Here is a 17,941-nt window from a genome sequence, read left to right on the forward strand (position 1 = left end):
GAGCAACTAGGAATGGCAAACTCAACCTGAACCCCATGCTGTGGAGGCCATAGTTTGGCATACTCTCCCAAAAACAAAATCCAAAGGCTTCTCTGACATCACAAAGAGCTGTGAGAACAGGGAAGTGGCAGGCACACATGGCCCTATATCCTCCGAGGGAGATGCAGGGCAGAGGTGCTCCTGAGACTGACTCCTCCTGTGCCCGTGGTCCACGGCACTAACCAAGGCTGGCTTCCCACCTGCTGGGTCTAGACCTCAGAAGCCTTCTCTACACTATGAGCCATGTGGATATCCCCAATTGACTAGCATTGCCACACACGTTAAAACCTGCCACCCAGCCCTGAGCCAAGTCAGGCTTCACCTAAACTAGACATGAGCACAGGGACTCATGAGGATCGGGCATGACTCCCTCTCTAGCCACCAAACAAATCTGAAAGCCCACAGTTAAGGAAAGAAATGGGTACACAAGTTACAGTTTAAATGTATGCATTTTACTCAAGTCCACTTCAACAAGTTAAAGACACTAGTTGAATGTCAGTAGCTTTATTAGACAAGTTATTTTTGAACTTAAAACTAATTTCCGGAAAATGTGTTGGAAGATGGTGCCAAACCATGTCACCAGAAAAACTAATGACAGAGGCAGCTGAACAGGGCTAGGACTCCAACTGGGCTTAAGCATCCACCTACGTCTAATTAGTGTAATTAAAATTTGTGGCAGTCATATACCCAAAGCCCAAGGAAAATACACTCGAAGCAAACCCACAAATAAGTCAGTGCTAAATCAGACATTATACCCAATGACATTTCTGGAACATTCTACAGTAGACCAAGACAAGTTAAGAAATAAATATAAAAGATGGAGAACAATCAGCAAATCTGTGTCCTCATACTTTTTTTCATTTCCATTTATCTGATCCATAGGAAAGTCTACCTGAGCCCAGCTAAATTTTGCCCGTTTTGTACTCATGCTAATTATCATACATATAATATAAACAGAAGTATTTTACAAAGCACTCCTTTTGAGTTTTCTGAGCCTTAAATATGAAGAGATCAAGATTCCATTTGAGTCTGCCAGCTCTAGGTTAGCTGCTAGCCTACAAGGATTCGAGCTGTTGAAGGTGGCAGAAGATCCAATTCCAGATAATCACAACTTTTCCAGGAAAATCTCAAGTAATATGCACTATCAGGAAAATCTCAAGTAATATGCACTATCAGAAAAAAAATGAGGAAAAAAATGAATTATAGGAGGGAGGAGAGGCAAAGGGTGAGTTTCAAAAGGGCTGTCTGCTGCAGGCTTAAAGAAACAGAACAGCAGCCCAAATTAAACCATGTCCTGTCACTTCCCACAGCTGGCAGGAAAAATATGCAAGGACATACAGCAAGGGACGACATCTCCAGCAGAAACAAAATCTGGATGAGGTTGACTTCTTGCAACCCATCTGGAAATGTTTGGGGTGTGCTGAATGCTAGGCAAACATTTCCGTGCCTTCGAATTGTGGGGTTTAATAATAAAATTTCAAAACAAAGCAACAATGCAAACAATCTCATCTTCATTTCAGAGCTATATTTGAATCTAGAAGAAACTGGAATATATTGGAAAGTTCAATTTCTTTCTTTGTCTCCATGTTCTAGGAGTGAATATTTGGGGCCTGCTTCAGCAAGGTCGAGAGAGGCACATCTGTCTGTCTGTACTGGAAGCCAAAAGCCCTAGGATTCCTTCAACAATCGATTGTTCTTATGTCCCCATGAGACAGACAAGACGGCTTTGCCTTTAAAGCCATGTGACTTGTCTACCTTGCCATGGGCTGGAAACAAGCCATCTGCAGGGAGTATCTTTAGTATATTAGGTTTACTTGAAGAAACAGACTTTCTGCCTAAGGCTAAACACAGATGTACTGAGTTTCAATGCACCTTCTTCTACATCCACGCCAAACAGCTGATCCACTGGTTGGAGCCTTGCTCCTGTGAGTGCTGTTGTTCCAATTTTGGGTATTAAAGTAAAAACAATTTCCAGAAAGACTTTTCTTTGAAATATAATTTCAGTGAAATTAAATACATGGAAGTAAAGCGAGGTCATGGTTAAAGTTTGCAAAAAAATAAAAATAATAACTTTCCCAAGTTTTTTGTAAAGAGAACTAATAGCGGCTTAAAATTAGAGAGGATTTTTTTTTTTTTCTGTGAGTCAACTATATTCTTCAGTGATTCTTATTTTTGAGGGGTAATGCATTTTATGGCCTATATAAAATCTCTCCCAAATGCCTTTAAAAGCCTTAAAATATATGTCCCCATGTCCTGATAGTGAAGAAAGCAAATGTTCAATCAAGCATGCAGTTTCTTATTTATTATGTGATTCCCAAATTCTATTCCCTGAGCAGGTCTAATGTAGACAGACATAAAATATGAATCATTTTTCTCTTATGATTTTTGCCCATATACTTTTCTGTTACAACCCAGGCACCATTAAACCATGCATTTATGCCACAGAAACTATTTAGACTCTCACAAAAAAATGTGTCCCCCCACCATCAAAAACAGTTGTTGGAAGGTAATTGAAGACCTCAGCCAGGACTTGAGTGACCAGGCCTAGGAAGTGACCCCAACAGTCTATAGTGCTTTTCCCACATTTGGTGATTGGTCAACAGTAGAGGGCTAAGAGGCTAAGAAACTGAGTGTGAAGTGATAGTTAAGAGGCTGGAGAGCCTAGCTGAATGTTTGGCACTCTCACAGGGCTGAAATGACCTAATGAGAATTTGGATCCCAGGAAGGAGATGGGACCTTGGTGGGAACACTGGAAGGGCCACCCCTAGGAGTCCAAATGAATAAAACATAGACCAGCTGTCACAAAACCTAAAACCTGCTTTGAACTAGCTTAGTCCCAAACCAGATGAAGGTGGTCTGCTCTTACTCCAATTGTGTGCCATAAAGTCAAAGTCATTACTCTCTGGAGGCAGATAAAAGTTTACTAGGCATGCCATAAGACAAGACAACACAAGACTAAATGAGAAAGACCAAGAAAAAGCAATAGAAATGTACATAGATATTATAGTCCTCAGGTAGAAACTTTTTTTTTTTTTTTGAGGTGTAGTCTCACTCTGTCACCCAGACTGGAGGCAGTGGTGTGATGTAGGCTCACTGCAACCTCAGCCTCCCGCGTAGCTGGGATGACAGGCGTGCGCAACCATGCCTGGCTAACTTTTTTAACGGGGTTTCATCATGTTGGCCAGGCTGGTCTTGAACTCCTGACTTAAGGTGAACCACCTGCCTAGGCCTCCCAAAGTGCTGCGATTACAAGTGTGGGCGACTGCACCAAGCCAGTATTTTGCCACAATTTAAAATAAATTTTCTTTTTTTTTTCTTTTTTTCAAGTTTGTTCTCAGACTATATTCACAAAGTTCCACGGCGGCTTACACTTCTGTAGGCCTTGTTGACAGTGCCGGCTTTTAGATACTGATGATCTTCATCTTTTTCTTATCTCCTCGGTAGAAGAATGGGATGCAGGAAGTGCTGCCTAAGACTGGGCGCTCCTGGGCGTTCTTCCTTCCACCAAGCAGCTGCATCATCTGCTGTGCAGTGCGGTTGTCATGGGAATAACCCTTCCCGGCCTCTCGTGCAGGCTCCACGCTGCCAGGGTGGCTCCTATCAGAAAGGTCTTTGGAGGGAGGGAGGCAGGGCTCTGAGCACAGCTCCTCCTGCATCTTCTCCTCCTGCTCTCCCATCCTCTCCTTCTCCTGCATCTTCTCCTCCTGCCCCCGCATCTCCTTCTTCTCCTCCCGCATCTTCTCCTCCTCCTCCTGCATCTTCTCCTGCTTCTGCATCTCCTCTTCCTTCTCCCGTAGCTCCTTTTCCTGCTCCTGAAGCCTTTCCTCCTGTATCCACATCTTCTCCTCCTCCTCGCGCATCTTCTCATCCTGATCCCACAGCCTCTCCTCCTTCAATCGCAGCCTCTCGTCCTGCTCCTGCATCTGCTCCTCCAGCTCGCGCATCTGCTCCTCCTGCTTCCACATCTGCTCCTCCACCTCTCCCATCTGCTCCTCCTTCTTCCGCATCTGCTTCTCCAGCTCGCGCAGCTCCTTCTCCTGCTTCCGCATCTGCTCCTCCTGCTTCCTCATCTGCTCCTCCTGCTTCCGCATCTGCTCCTCCTTCTTCCGCATCTGCTCCTCCTTCTTCCTCATCTGCTCCTCGTGCTTCCGCATCTGCTTCTCCAGCTCACGCAGCTCCTTCTCCTGCTTCCTCATCTGCTCCTCCTGCTTCCACATCTGCTCCTCCTGCTTCCGCATCTGCTCCTCCTGCTTCCTCATCTGCTCCTCCTGCTTCCGCATCTGCTCCTCCTGCTTCCGCATCTGCTCCTCCTGCTTCCGCATCTGCTCCTCCTGCTTCCGCATCTGCTCCTCCAGCTTGGGCCTCTGCTCCTCCTGCTTCCACATCTGCTCCTCCTGCTTCCACATCTGCTCCTTCTGCTTCTGCATCTGCTCCTCCAGCTCGCGCAGCTCCTTCTCCTGCTTCCACATCTTCTCCTCCTGTCTCCACATCTTCTCCTCCTGCTCCCGCATCTTGTCCTCCTCCTCCCGCATCTGCTTCTCCTGCTGCCACAGCCTCTCCTCCTGTCTCCACATCTTCTCCTCCTGTCTCCACATCTTCTCCTCCTGCTCCCCCATCTGCTGCTCCTGCTCCCTCATCTGCTGCTCCTGCTCCTGCATCTTCTTTTCCTGCTCCTGCAGCTCCTTTTCCTGCTCCCACATCTGCTCCTGCTGCTCCCGCAGCTCCTTCTCCTGTGCCCACAGCCTCTCCTCCTGTCTCCGCATCTTTTCCTCCTGCTTCCGTATCTTCTCCTCCTGATCCCGTAGCTTCTCCTCCTGCTTCCGTATCTTCTCCTCCTGATCCTGAAGCTTCTCCTCCTGCCTCCACATCTTCTCCTCCTGTAAAGTGTTGGTTTGAACCTGAAAAGGAAATAGACTCATAAGCTAACTATATAAATGTAATCTATAAAACAATGGTTTTCATCTATGATTCTTTAAAAAGAAATTTTAAGCCCTAACCCTGAGGTTCTGATTTGCCAGGCAGGTCCCCACTTTGTAGATTTTTAGCACACTCTAGAGGATTCTATGGTGGGACCAGAATAAGGGCCCAAATTTTCCAACTCTTGGCTGGACACTCCCCATACCCTGCATGATCCCTTGACCATGGTCCCAGCTGGATGCTGCTCCCACACCCCCAAGGGCTGCCGCTGCTCACCTGTGGCAGCAGGATTTTGTCCTTCTCCGGCTTCCTTTTTAGCTCCTTGATATTGCGCTGGATCTCAGACTTTTCAGATTCTACGATTTGAAGTTTTTCTTGTAGTTTGGCATTTTTCTCCTTCAGCTCCTCATTGGTTATGCTATAGCCAGAGGCAGTAGAGAAAGGAATGAATGAAGAACAGAAAGGACCGCTTTGGTGATCGACCCTCTGCCTCACCCCACAACCACAGAATCATGGCACTGGAAGGGACCCCAGGAATTAAAAGTCCCAGGTGGCAGGCCAGAGAGAGGACATGAGTTGCCTGAGGCTACCCCATGAGTCAGTGGCACAGGCGGCACTAGAGCTTCCCTGTGCACACATGAAAACCTGTATGAGCCTCTCACCATGCTCACCTGTACCCCCCACCTCCCAGCACACCACCCCCACTAAGGGCTCCCAGACCTCCCATCCCACCTTCCCCCATCCTACGTGTTCCTATACAGCTCCAGACTCATGGCGTCCCTCTCGTTTGTTAACTCCTCGATGTACTACAAATAGAGAAAGGTCAAGTCAGGATAGAGCAGGCAGAGGAGCAGCTGGCCGACCAGTAACGACAGCTACAGTGACTACTCCACAGTAATTCTTGCTCCCTCTCAATCACACCTGACATGTTCTCAAGACATTTCCAAGCCCATGGTCTCATTTGTTTTCCTTTCTTTCTTTCTTTCTTTCTTTTTTTGAGATGGAGTTTCTCTCGTTGCCCACGCTGGAGTGCACAGGCACGATCTCACCCCATCGCAACCTCCGCCTCCTGGGTTCAAGTGATTCTTCTGCCTCAGCCTCCTAAGTAGCTGGGATTACAGGCATGCACCACCACACCTGGCTGTCACTTGTTTTTCAAAGAACTCAGTAAGGGTGGAAGGGACAGGGAAAGAGATTGAATTGATAGCTGGCTAACAGGGTCCCAGAGAGATGAGATAATATTGCTATTGCTGTTACTGTTATTACTACCACTGTTGGAACCTTTATTGAGTGTTTCACCAGGCACGATGCTAACAATCCCATTTAATCCTCACAAACTCCATAGGAGACAGTTACCATGATCACCTCTATTGTGTAGATGGAAAAACATGGGGTATTAAAGGTTAAGTGCTGCCTAAGATCACTTAGAGCTGGGATTTCAACACCCAGGTATATCTGATTCTCTAAGCCCATTCTTTCGCTGGGGGTAGGGACACAGATAAGGAGAAGGAAATTAATCCTTTGTTGATTTTTGAAAGAATGATACATTGGCATAGTCCAAACCTCAGAAGGTACAGAAAGGAAATATCTCCCCCCAATACTGTTCCTATCTCCTGAGTTTTTTATGAATCCTTACAAACATGTTTTATGTATATTACCATAATACATACACACACACACACGTATGTGTGTTCCCTCTTTCTACACAAATGGTAACATACTAAAGATACTCTTCTGTACCTTCATGGTACAAGTACCCTAACCCCCACCTAGGATTTGACCAAGGGCACAGCCAAGTATTGGCAGGGTGGGCACTTGGCCTCAGAGCTCTGTGTCCAGTGCTCACTCCCCACAGCACCCCGCAACTCACCCACAGCAGCTGACTCAGCTCTAACCTGCCTCTGACAACCACACACAAAAGCAGCAAGAAATGGCCCATGCTGTCTTCTGGGCAGGACGCTGAATCCTGCAGAAGGGACCTTTAGACTCATTCCTCTATCTGCAAAGCTGGGCTCCCATGGGACCGGGCAGGTGGTTGGACTCACCCTGTCTGCCTTCTTGTGCTGTGTGGACACAGAGGAGAGGGCCCACTGTAACTCTCCTTCAAAGTGCCAGGAATGATGCAGGAGGTCTGCCAGATCCTGGGACTCTCCTGGAATGAGAGAGGTTGAGATGCGGCCCAAAGGACTCCCCCTAAAGGCCTGTGAAAATGCGAGGTTGAGGGATGATGGGGTGCCCAGATTCCCACCTTCAAATTTCCCGGCAGCATCCTGGCTGTAATAGAGCACTGTCTCCAGTTCAGTTTTCTGACACATAAGGATTTGTACGGTATGATCCTGGGCCTTTGGGAGAAAAAACAAGCAAGTGCTGAAAGAGAAGCAAAGAAACCTCATCCAGAGGACAGGAGGGAACTTCACACCCTCCACTCACCTCTAGCTGCCTCCTTAGGGCTGGCTGATGTTGACGGCTCACCTTCTTTTCCTATAGGAAGAGGAAGACAGAGCTCTTACTAGGGGGAAGCAGAGATCCACAGCAAGAGACATGCCCCCAGAATGGCCCCCTTCCCCAGGACAGGCCCACCCATGGGACCAGGTTATCAGGGACCCTGTGGGGATGGGCTGGAATCTGGGAGGTGAGCCTTCCTCCCCAGGCTGGGAGTAGGCGAGAGGAGACTTGGGCCTCTACATCTGAGTGCCCCCCCAAACCCAGTAGTCATGTCATGAGCAAACAAAGAAACCATGTTACTTCTTTCAGCTGAGCTTGGTTCTGTTGTTTCTGTGGGGAGAGTCAAAGGAAGGTGACTGAGGGTGGCCCCTCGACTCTATTCCCCAGGCCAGGAAGTGGTAAGCAGGGGTCAGGAATGGATTTTAAGGGCAAAGTTCTTAGACCCAGTGGGAGCATGAACTGGTCAACACTCCTTAACTCCCAAGGAAAAAGGATTTGGTTCTTTGTTGGTTTTTGCCCACAGCCACAGAACTGAAAGTCTGAAACTAGATTCTCTGGAAAAGACAGTAACAGAAACCTTCAGACATGGAATGTGAGAAAAGCCCACCCTTCTGCTAGCTTGTGATTTAGAAAGATGTGTTCATTCAACAAGCATTGAGCAAGTACATGGGGACCGGGGATGGTTCTTCACAGCTGGGATATAGGACGGAAAAGGCAGACAGGAGCCCTTGGCCCCAAGGTTTCCATTCTAGTGAATCTTTAAATCAAAGACTCTCAGAGCAAACAGAAACCTCTGACACTCTAACTCTACCTCCTCAGGAAATGGAAGCCCAAAGAGGAGAGGAGTTTACAGCAGGTGCTGGACTAGGGATTAACACAAAAACAACAACAATAACAAATCTGATTTAAACTTCACACATGTAAGTAAAACATTACCACCCCTATTTTACAGATGTGAAAAGAGAGGTCCAAAGAACTCAAGCAATTTGCTGTAAATCATGTCCCTCACAGATGGAGAAAGAGGTAGGATTCAAACCCAGAATTCTTAACCAGTACCCGGCAGTTCTTCCTTCCACAATCTTAACAGTTACCCTCAACCTCCCCTTGTGTCCCCTGTCCTCAGGAGACCAGCCAGCCAAGACTCACATCCTCAGGTGAATGGCAACCACCAGAAGTGGTTGTCTCAGGGTTAGTGTCATTATTTATTTTCTTCTGTTTGGTGTCGGTTGCTCCAGTACCAACACAAGCACTGTTCCACTGATGATAGCCTGTAAACTGTGGAAAAGAGGAGCAGTGATACTCATGAGAACTACAAGCTCCTACAGTCACTTTACATTTTATACAAAATACTCTCATAGACCATCTGATTTAATGCCACCAACAACTGTACGAGGTGCTGTTGCAATCACTTAGTGACTGAGAGGGATTGATACCGTGGCTAAAAGAAAGGCAGTAATGGAACTTAAACTCAGTCTTCTGACTGTGAGCTCTGGGGTTTTGCCACAAATCAGCAGCTGCCAGGGACCAAAACCAGAGGCAGAGGTAGAAAATAAAAAGTAGGCAGGAAGGTGTACACTGTGTGGTTTACAGTCATACATCCTGTTAGAGTCATGTATCCTCAGGGCAGAAGGCAGCCTTTCTGTTAAATCTGGGAATTGAACAGAAAGAGGACAACCCAAGCTTCATTTCAGAGAGAAGTCTGCTACACTGTTAGAAATCTATGTGACTGTCATCCCTAAGAACATTAATGCTTTGTCTCTCTCAAGAGAATCAAGGGAAACTGATGCTTCAGAAAGATGTCCCATATGTATCCTGTGGTACTCAAAGTACCCCAGGATGAGATGAGATGAGGAAGATTCAAGTTGTCAAGTTCAGTTTCCCAAGGTCTCTTCTGCAGAAGATGAGCAAATCTCACTTCAAAGATCACTGACTGATGGGCACTCTGGTGCGAGAACCATGGAGAATTCAAATATGAGCTGGATAACTTAGAAAAAACTGTTGAAGTCTCTCTGGAGAGTAGAAGCCTGGGAGAAAACCAAAGCAAACCAAACCTGTTTTCCCACTGCCACCCAGAGACACTGTCAACATTTTGAGTTCACAAGGGAGGTGTAGGCTTTTCAAACTGTCAATGTCTGTGTTAAGGGAGTAAGGCATCCTGAAACTTCTCACTCCTAGGTCACACGGTCCCCATTCCCTTTCAGCTGGAAATCTGTGCTGCAACCAGAGGAACCAGAAATGGGGTGAGAAAACTTAGGGGATGGGTCCTAAGATCAAAGGCCAGTCTTGCAGCAGTAATGACAGTTCCTAGAGGGACTGTGCCGTCAGTATGTTCCACTCCTCCATGGTGTGGTGGGGGATGGGGGACACATCAGTGCCATGCCCAAGTTGCCTCTTTGAGATTGGGGTGGGGTTCACAGGGTTGGGACCCAGGTACTTGGAGACGTGAGCCCAAAGAGCCCAGGGAGGTTGGGCTTGGGGCAGCGGTAGGTGAGTGCTGAGTATGGAGCGGGTAGTCCCAGGAGTCACCTTCCCAAAGTCACCCTGGGGTGACTGGTGAGGGCAGGTGCTGTGGCATCCAGTTCCTTGGAAACGTGAGCCCAAAGGGCCCAGGGAGGTCAGTTTTCGAGCAAGAGGGGGTGAGGGCAGAGTATGGAGTGGGGAGCCCCATGAGTCACCAGCTCAAAGTCAGATGAGGTCAGGGGCAGACTGCTGAGGGGTTGGGGCTGACACAAGATTTTGGTTAGGGGAGCCCAGAGGCACTGGGGGGGCCCAGCCCGGTGTACCTCTGGAGTGACATGGACTCTGGCAGCTGTTCTGCTGTCAGAGGGGCCTGGGGCAGGGTTGGGTTTGGGGTGTCACAATCTGATGCATTTTACCTTTTCCTTGGCCTCAGCCAATTTGCTCTGTTGGGTTTTTTCTGACATCATGGGGTGGGGAGGTGGGGTTGGGGCCACATTGGCGTGATCCAGGCAAGGACAATGATATGCCTCCAGTCACGTACCACGCAGCTATGTGACTGAGCCAGAGGAGGCGTCACCAGGGCTGCACTAGAATGCAGAATAGGGGCGTGGCCTTAATGCTGCAAGCCCATTGGTCAATGAGAAAGATGAAAGGGAAAGGAGGTGGGGCCAGGCAGCGGCATGTCATGAAGGTCCTGTGATGTCACAAGGAAAGCTGCCCATGCAACTGCTGTCCCCGTGCACTCTGGGAGAGGGGCGGGGCTGGCTTTCACTTTCAAAACTTTATCACCTTAATTGAGGTACAAATCCTATTATAATGGAAAATTTACAGCATGCTTGATGATTAATAAAGCAGACTATATTATCCAACGTTCCAATAAGATAAAATAATCACAGTGATTTCTCTTTTTTGGAAAAAGTTTCTCTTATTCTCCTACATTATTGTTAAGGGCTTTTTTTTTTTCAAACTAGAGACATGTCTAATATCTTTAAAAAAACAAAGGTTTTGAGGTGGGTGTGATGGCTCATGCCTGTAATCCCAGCACCTTGGTAGGCTGAGATGGGTGTATCACCTGAGATCAACAGTTCAAGACCAAAATTTTTGTATTTTAGTGTGTATTTTAGTATTTAATACCTCATTTAGGGATACATAAATTTAATCTGATTCAGTGACTTAAAGAAATATAGATTATTGTCACTTAAAATTTGCAGAGGAAGGCAGTCCAGGGTTCTTTTTAGTTTCCTGATACTTCCTTAGCCATGTTTTTATTCTTTTGGTTACAATGTGGCTGCTGTTTTTCCAGGCCTTGGATTGCCTTCCAAGGAGGGAAAGAGGAAGGTCAAAAGGCTGAGTCTGTCTCTTTTTAGCTGAAAAACATAGATTTCTCAAAAGTTTTAAGATTATACTGCAATTCAATTTTCATCCTTTTTTTTTTTTTTAATTGAAATGCAGTCTCGTTCTGTTGCCAGGCTGCAGTGCAGTGGCGCAGTCTCGACTCACTGTCACGGCGTCTGCCTCAGCCTCTCTAATAGCTGGGAATAAAGGCACATGCCACCACGCCTGGCTCATTTTTTTTTTGTATTTTTAGTAGAGACGGGGTTTCACCATGTTGGCCAGGCTGCTTTTGAACTCCAGACCTTGTGATCTGCCCGCCTCTGCCTCCCAAAGTGCTGGGATTACAGGCGTGAGCCATCGCGCCCAGACTTGTGAGGTTTTAATACATAGTATTAAAGCTATGCTGGTTAGACAATTTGGAATATGTTTCTTCTCCTATTTCTGACAGAGTTGATGTAAGATGTGTGCTATTTCTTCCTTAAGCATTTGGAAAGAATTCACTTATTAAGCCATGAGAGACTGTAGTTTTCTTTTTAAGGTGTTTAATTACAGGTTCAATTACATATATTTGAATATTCATTCTGGTAACCTGTGTTTGCTGAATCAATTTGTTCATTTTATCTAAAATTTCAAAGTTGTTCTATTATTCATTTATCTTTTTAATACTTATAAGGTCTGCGGTTAGAGTTTGTGCCTTTTGTCTGTTTTGTTAATCAATCTTGCAGGGGCCATCAATTTTATTAGTGTTTCAAAAAAGCAAACTTTGATTTTATTCATCCCTTTACCATACTGAAAATGTTTTGCTTAATTTCCAAACTTATAGTTCCACTCTGATTAAATATTTGTATAACTAAAACTCTTTGGAATTTGTGTCTTCTCAATGATCATAAATATGATTGTTATAAATATTGCTTCTGCACTTGAAAAGGGTATGTATTCTGCATGTTGAGTGTAGTGTACCACGTATCTCAATTAGGTCCAGCGTGTTAAATGCATCCTTTAAAGATTCTATTTCCTTACTGATGTTTGGCTGTTTATTTTTCAGTGGCTGACAGACAGATATTAAAGTTTCCCACAATGATCATCAACTTATTTCTTTTTTTCATTTGTTAAGCTTTGTTCTGTGTGTTTTAAGGTTAAGTTACCAGGCATAAACAAATTTAGAATTCCTTTTTCTCCCTGCTGGTTGCACCCTTTTATCATTAGGAAATACCCTCTTTATCTCTCACATAGCTCTTTCATTAGAGTATTTTTTAATATGTAAAAGAAAATAAAGTCTTGGAACCACCAAACCTGTTATGCTAAGGGAGACATGAGTTTGGGAGCTGAGTCGTGCAACACTGCCATTCTTTCTCCCCAAAGAGATAGCTGCCATTTCACAATCCTGTGTGATGGCATTAGACATAAGCCAGGTCCCCACTACCACAAAAGGCCATGTACCTCTCCATATGGCCCCCCTTACAAATTGTTCAAAGGGACATTACTTGCTAGCCCCTAAATCTTTCCGGATCTATGTCCCCCTATAAAATAAACATATGCCAGTTGTAACTCTGGCTCTGCAACCTCAGCTTAAAATGTAAAACTGAGTTCTATTCAATCTGACACTGACAATGTTGATTACAGGCTTATCTTCCCAGGTACAGAACAAGAACATGAGATCAATCACTCTTCCACCTACCCTAAGATGGCTGCATAATTGACTCTTTCCTCCCTCTTTTCAGATGTTTACCTTATCTTACCTAAAATGAAGATTACTGAGCACTAATTAGAGCTTCCTAAGAATGTAACCACCCCTTCACTGCCTGCTCCCCCTCCCTTTCTTCTGTCCTGCCTCCATTCTCCCCTTACGTGCTCAGTTCCCAAAACCCTCTTTGGAAAGCACAGGTCACAGGTGTTTCTGTGGCTTGTGTTTTTTCCAGGGGTGTCATGAAATTGTGCTCAACAAAGGTCTATTGATGGAGGCACTTGCCTCAGTTGGTTGCTCATTTTTTGTTTAACAGATATAAATAGAGTTACCCCTGTTTTTATTTACTTAGTCTTTGCTTTGTCAGTCTTTGTCAATTTTTCTTTTTTAAAAATAAATTTTCTTGTGTACAGTTAAGGCTTACAACATAATGTTATGTGTTATATACAGATTGTAAAAAGACTCCTATACTGAAAGAAATTAACACACCAATCATTTCACATAGTTCCCCATTTCCTTGTTGCTTTTGTGGCAAGAGCAGTTGAAATCTACTCACTGAGCATGAATTTCACATACAGAACAATTTTGTTCCCTGCAGTCCTCATGTCATACATTACATCTCTAGACTTGTTCATCCTTCATACCTGCTACTTTGTATCCTTTGGCCTCCATGTCCCCAATTCCTCCCCTCTCCTACCTCACCTGGTAAACAATATTTTACTCTCTATCTCTGTAGATTTATTTACACTTTTAAATCCCACATATAAATGAGTTTACACAATATTTGGTTTTCTGTGTACGCTTTATTTCACGTAGCATCACATCCTCCAGCCTCATCCATCTTGTGGCAAATGGCAAGACCTTGTTTGTTTTCTGGGCTGAATAATATTCCATTGTGTATGTGTGCCACAGTCTCTTTATCCATTTATCCATTGATGTACACTTAGATTGTTACCATATCTTGGCTATTGTGATTAAGACTGCAGTGAACATGAGAATACAGGTATCTTTACAAAGTAATGATTTCATTTCCTTTGGCTGTATGCTGAGGAGAGGGATTGCTGAGTCATATGGTGGTTCTATTTTTAATTTCTGTAGAAATCTTCATACTCTTTTCCAGAATGGCTGTACCAATCTACATTCTCATCCATAGCATGCAAAAGTTCCCATTTCTCCACACTCTTGCCAACATTTATCTTTTGACTTTTTGATAATGGTCATAAGGGGTGTGAGGGGGTATCTCAGTGGGTTTGATTTGCATTTCCCTAATGATCTACAATGCGGAACACCTTTCAGATACCTACTTGCTATTTTTATATCTTCTTTAAAGAAAGGTCTCTTCAAGTTTTTTTTTTAACATTTTAAAAATTGGGTTGTTTTGAGTTGTATCAATTATTTATACATTTTGGATTTCTTTTTTTGAGACAGGGTCTTGCTCTGTTATGCAGACTGGAGTACAGTGACACAACCACAGCTTACTTGACCTTCTGGGCTCAAATACTCTCCCATCTCAGCCTCCCAAGTAGCTGTGACTAGAGGTGCACACCACCATGCCTGGCTAATTTTTAAATGTTTTGTTGAGACAGGGTCTCACTATGTTGCCAGGCCTGGACTCAAACTCCTGGGCTCAAGTGATCCTCCCACCTCAGCTTCTGAAAGTGCTGGGGTTAAGGAGTGAGCCACTGCACCTGGCTAAATGTTGGATATTTACTCCTAATTGGCTGGGTGCGATGGCTCACACTTGTAATCCCAGCACTTTGGGAGGCTGAGGCACTTGGATCACTTTTGGTCAGGTGTTCGAGACCAGCCTGGCCAATATGGTGAAACATCATAATGGAGTTTTGGTTTCTTTAACTGGGAAATGAGGATCATGACCATACCTGCCAAGCAGGAGAGGAGATGGGCTGATGTGTGTTGTAAGGCCCAACATGGTGAAACCCTGTTTCTACTAAAAATACAAAAATTAGCCAGGCATAGTGAGGCTGAGGCAGGAGAATTTCTTGAACCCAGGAGATGGAAGTTGCAGTGAGCTGAGATCGCACCATTGCACTTCAGCCTAGGCAACAGAGCAAGACTTCGTCTCAAATAAAAAAAAGAGAATATTCACTTCAATAAATGGTGAGACCAGCTTTGCAAAGATGATGGTGAGAGAAGTCTAGCATGGCTGACTCCATCTTGCTTCCAGTCTCACGGGCCTGCTGTCTTTGCTCATTCCTGGGCATAGGCCAAATCAGCCATGGGAGAAACGTAGTCCATAGTCTATCGTTGCCATTTCCAGTCCTCCAGGGTCCCCTCTTTCACTCCACACTTAGTTATCAATTTGTTACTCTGCTTTAAAATGTACTTTTTGGTTGTTATCTCAGCTACTTGGGAGACTGAGACAGGAGAATCGCTTGAACCTGGGATGTGGAGGTTGCAGTGAGCTGAGATCACACCTTGCACTCCAGCATGGGTGACAGAACAAAACTGTGTCTCAGAAAACAAATATAACATGAAATGGTAACGTCTTTCTTTAAAACCAAGGAAAATATGCAAGGCGGATGTCTTCCTGTCACTTTGCACAGTCTACTGCCATAGCACCTGAGCCCCAGACCCCAAACTCACTGTCCTGCTCAGGGACCCCCAGACCACACTGGTCATTGAGAGCACCCCAAGTACTCTCCTATCCTCACCTCACTCCTGCAGTAAATGGCTAAATGAATAACTCAGAAGTGAAGCCAAAAACAAAAAGAAAATGCACATGCGGAACAGGAGAGGCGAGCAGAGGCCAGTCTGGAGGCCTGGGCTGATACGCTGCAAAGAGATGTCTCCGGGTGCTGCCTGTGGGGCACAGTCTGCCATTCAGAACACACCTAGAGAAGCCCTAACCATTAAAGAGCACCCATTCCTGAGTCCCCTGCCTGCCCACAAAACTTTCCTTGAAACACCCTAAACTCTGAGCCTTTGGGGAGGCAGATTTCAGTGATAACTCCAGTCCTTCCATGTGGCTGGCATTGAGTTAATTCAACTCCTTTCTGCAATACCATGGCCTCAGTGAACTGGTTTTGTCTGTGCAGCAAGCAGGAAGAACCCACCGGGGAATTACAATGGTATTGGGAAAACTGGATTTCCACGTGCAAAAGAATTAATGATGTTACCCCAAGTGGTTGGGGATGCAATCACAGGGGTGTGGACATGGTCCTCATGCACTGAGTCCACGTCTGGATGAGGCCACAGGTTAAGTCCAGGTGGGGTGAGTCTAAGAAACATCCCAAAAGGCCAATCTTCGGTTCCACGATAGTGATGTTATCTACAGGAGTCATTGGGGAAGACACAAATCTTGTGACCTCTGGCCACATGACTCCTGAGCAGTAAGGGATTACAGAAACTATGCCTGTATTTTCACAGAATTCAGGATCCCCACCCCAAATCCTAATCTTGTGGCCTTTCATTCATCTTACAAAAGTGGGTTCAGCCCCTGGACAAGGACAGGATCAGTTTTAGGGAGGTTCTATTATCATCCTTGCTTCAACGTTAGCATAGCAGACAAGCGCAGAACCAGAAATTAACACGTGGGAAATTATACACCACAAAAAGACAGTACAATCCATGGAACAACCAAGGGAATGGCGATAGCAGAATGTCAGGAAAGGACTTTGTAATGTGTAGACCTTAGAGAAATAAGGAACTGAGACAAGAATCCATTTGAATTCTTGTAAATAAAAAATGTAATTACCATGTTGGCCAGACTGGTCTCCCACTCCTGACATCAGGTGATCCACCTCCCTCAGCCTCCCAAAGTGCTGGGATTACAGGTGTGAGCCACCACGCCTGGCCTGGTCCTGCATTTTTGTCTTTCATATGCAGAATACAGCTAAAAAATGAGAAGAAATCTGATATATTTTCATTTTTGTGATTTTATTTTGTTGTTTGGTTTTGGGGTTTTTTTTGAAACAAGGTCTCACTCTGTTGCCTAGGCTGGAGTACAGTGGCATGATCATAGCTCACTAAAACCTCAAACTCCTGAGCTCAAGCGATTGTCCCACCTCAGCCTGGGGCTACATGTGCACACCACCATATTTGGCTAATTTTTTATTTTTTATTTTTATGTATTTTTTGAGATGGGGTCCCACTCTGTCACCCAGGCTGGAGTGCAGTGGCACCATCTCGACTCACTGCAAGCTCCACCTCCCGAGTTCTCGCCATTCTTCAGCCTCAGCCTCCTGAGTAGCTGGGACTACAGACAGTCGCCACCCTGCCCAGCTAATTTTTTTTTAATTTTTAGTAGAGACGGGGTTTCACCGTTTTAGTCTCCTGACCTCGTGATCCACCCGCCTTGGCCTCCCGAAGTGCTGGTGTTACAGGCGTGAGCCACCGCGCCTGGCCTAACTTTTTTATTTTTAGTAGAGACAAAGTCTCGCATTGTGGCAAAGGCTGGTCTTGAACTCCTGAGCTCAAGCGATCGACCTGCCTCGGCCTCCCAAAGTGCTGGCATAAGCCACTGAGCCTGACCTGATTTTCAATGTTTTATGCATCATTCATCATCTCTTCTCCCGGTACCTTTTTTCTCTTTTTCTTTGTCCTTGATATTCTGAAGTTTCATTCTGTATGTGTGCGTGAGCATGTGTATACGGACACACACACACACAACTCTTTACAAGTTCTGTTTAGCTCTCAGTTCAGTAATTGCTGAATTGTTAATTTCAGTCATGACATTTTTTATTTCCAAGGATTCAAATTGATTTTTGTCTCAGTTCCTTCTCTATTTCTCTAAGGCCTACATATTATAAAGTCCTTTCCTGACATTCTGCTTTGCCATTCCCTTGGTTCTTCCACGGATTTTACTGTCTATTTGTGATGTATATCTTCCCCCACGTGTTAATTCCTGGTTCTGCCCTTGTCTGCTATGAGGCTTGTCTAGGTGTGTTTTGAATGGCAGACTGCTCTCTCCTGTTCCCTGTGTGCATTTTCTTTTTGGCTTCTCTTCTGAGTTATTTAGCCATTTCCTGCATGAATGAGGTGAGGATAGGAGAGTAGGTGGTGTGCCCTCAATGTTCAGTGTGTTCTGGGGGTCCCCGAGCA

At 45.2% G+C, this 17,941-nt stretch overlaps 1 protein-coding gene across 4 annotated transcripts; it reads right to left on the reverse strand.

Moving 5' to 3' along the window:
- Positions 1-2,946: 2,946 nt before the first annotated feature.
- On the reverse strand, positions 2,947-10,473 carry LOC129014698 (golgin subfamily A member 6-like protein 7). 4 transcript variants are annotated; one of them, XM_063653118.1, is made up of 9 exons: positions 10,278-10,473; positions 8,548-8,676; positions 7,702-7,731; positions 7,387-7,437; positions 7,205-7,298; positions 7,002-7,108; positions 5,704-5,762; positions 5,233-5,374; positions 2,947-4,937 (listed from the first exon to the last, which is right to left on the reverse strand). In XM_063653118.1, exons 1-9 carry the CDS (start codon positions 10,326-10,328, stop codon positions 3,441-3,443), a joined length of 2,160 nt encoding a protein of 719 aa, XP_063509188.1. In that variant the 5' UTR covers positions 10,329-10,473; the 3' UTR covers positions 2,947-3,440. The 4 variants fall into 4 exon arrangements, with proteins under 4 accessions (XP_063509188.1, XP_063509189.1, XP_063509187.1 ...); XM_063653119.1 differs by lacking the exon at positions 7,702-7,731; XM_063653117.1 differs by having other exon boundaries at positions 7,002-7,298.
- Positions 10,474-17,941: the final 7,468 nt, after the last annotated feature.

This window comes from Pongo pygmaeus, chromosome 16 (genome assembly GCF_028885625.2).
Source record: "Pongo pygmaeus isolate AG05252 chromosome 16, NHGRI_mPonPyg2-v2.0_pri, whole genome shotgun sequence".
NCBI classification, from domain to species: domain Eukaryota; kingdom Metazoa; phylum Chordata; class Mammalia; order Primates; family Hominidae; genus Pongo; species Pongo pygmaeus.

Excerpts from the sequence above, each read along its gene's own strand:
- LOC129014698 (XM_063653117.1), bottom strand. The coding sequence starts at position 10,328 with ATGATGTCAGAAAAAACCCAACAGAGCAAATTGGCTGAGGCCAAGGAA. Across the intron at positions 8,677-10,277 it reads TGGCTGAGGCCAAGGAAAAG|TTTACAGGCTATCATCAGTG; the intron begins GTAAAATGCATC and ends TCTTTTCCACAG. Across the intron at positions 7,438-7,701 it reads ACCAAGCTCAGCTGAAAGAA|GAAAAGAAGGTGAGCCGTCA; the intron begins GTAACATGGTTT and ends CTCTTCCTATAG.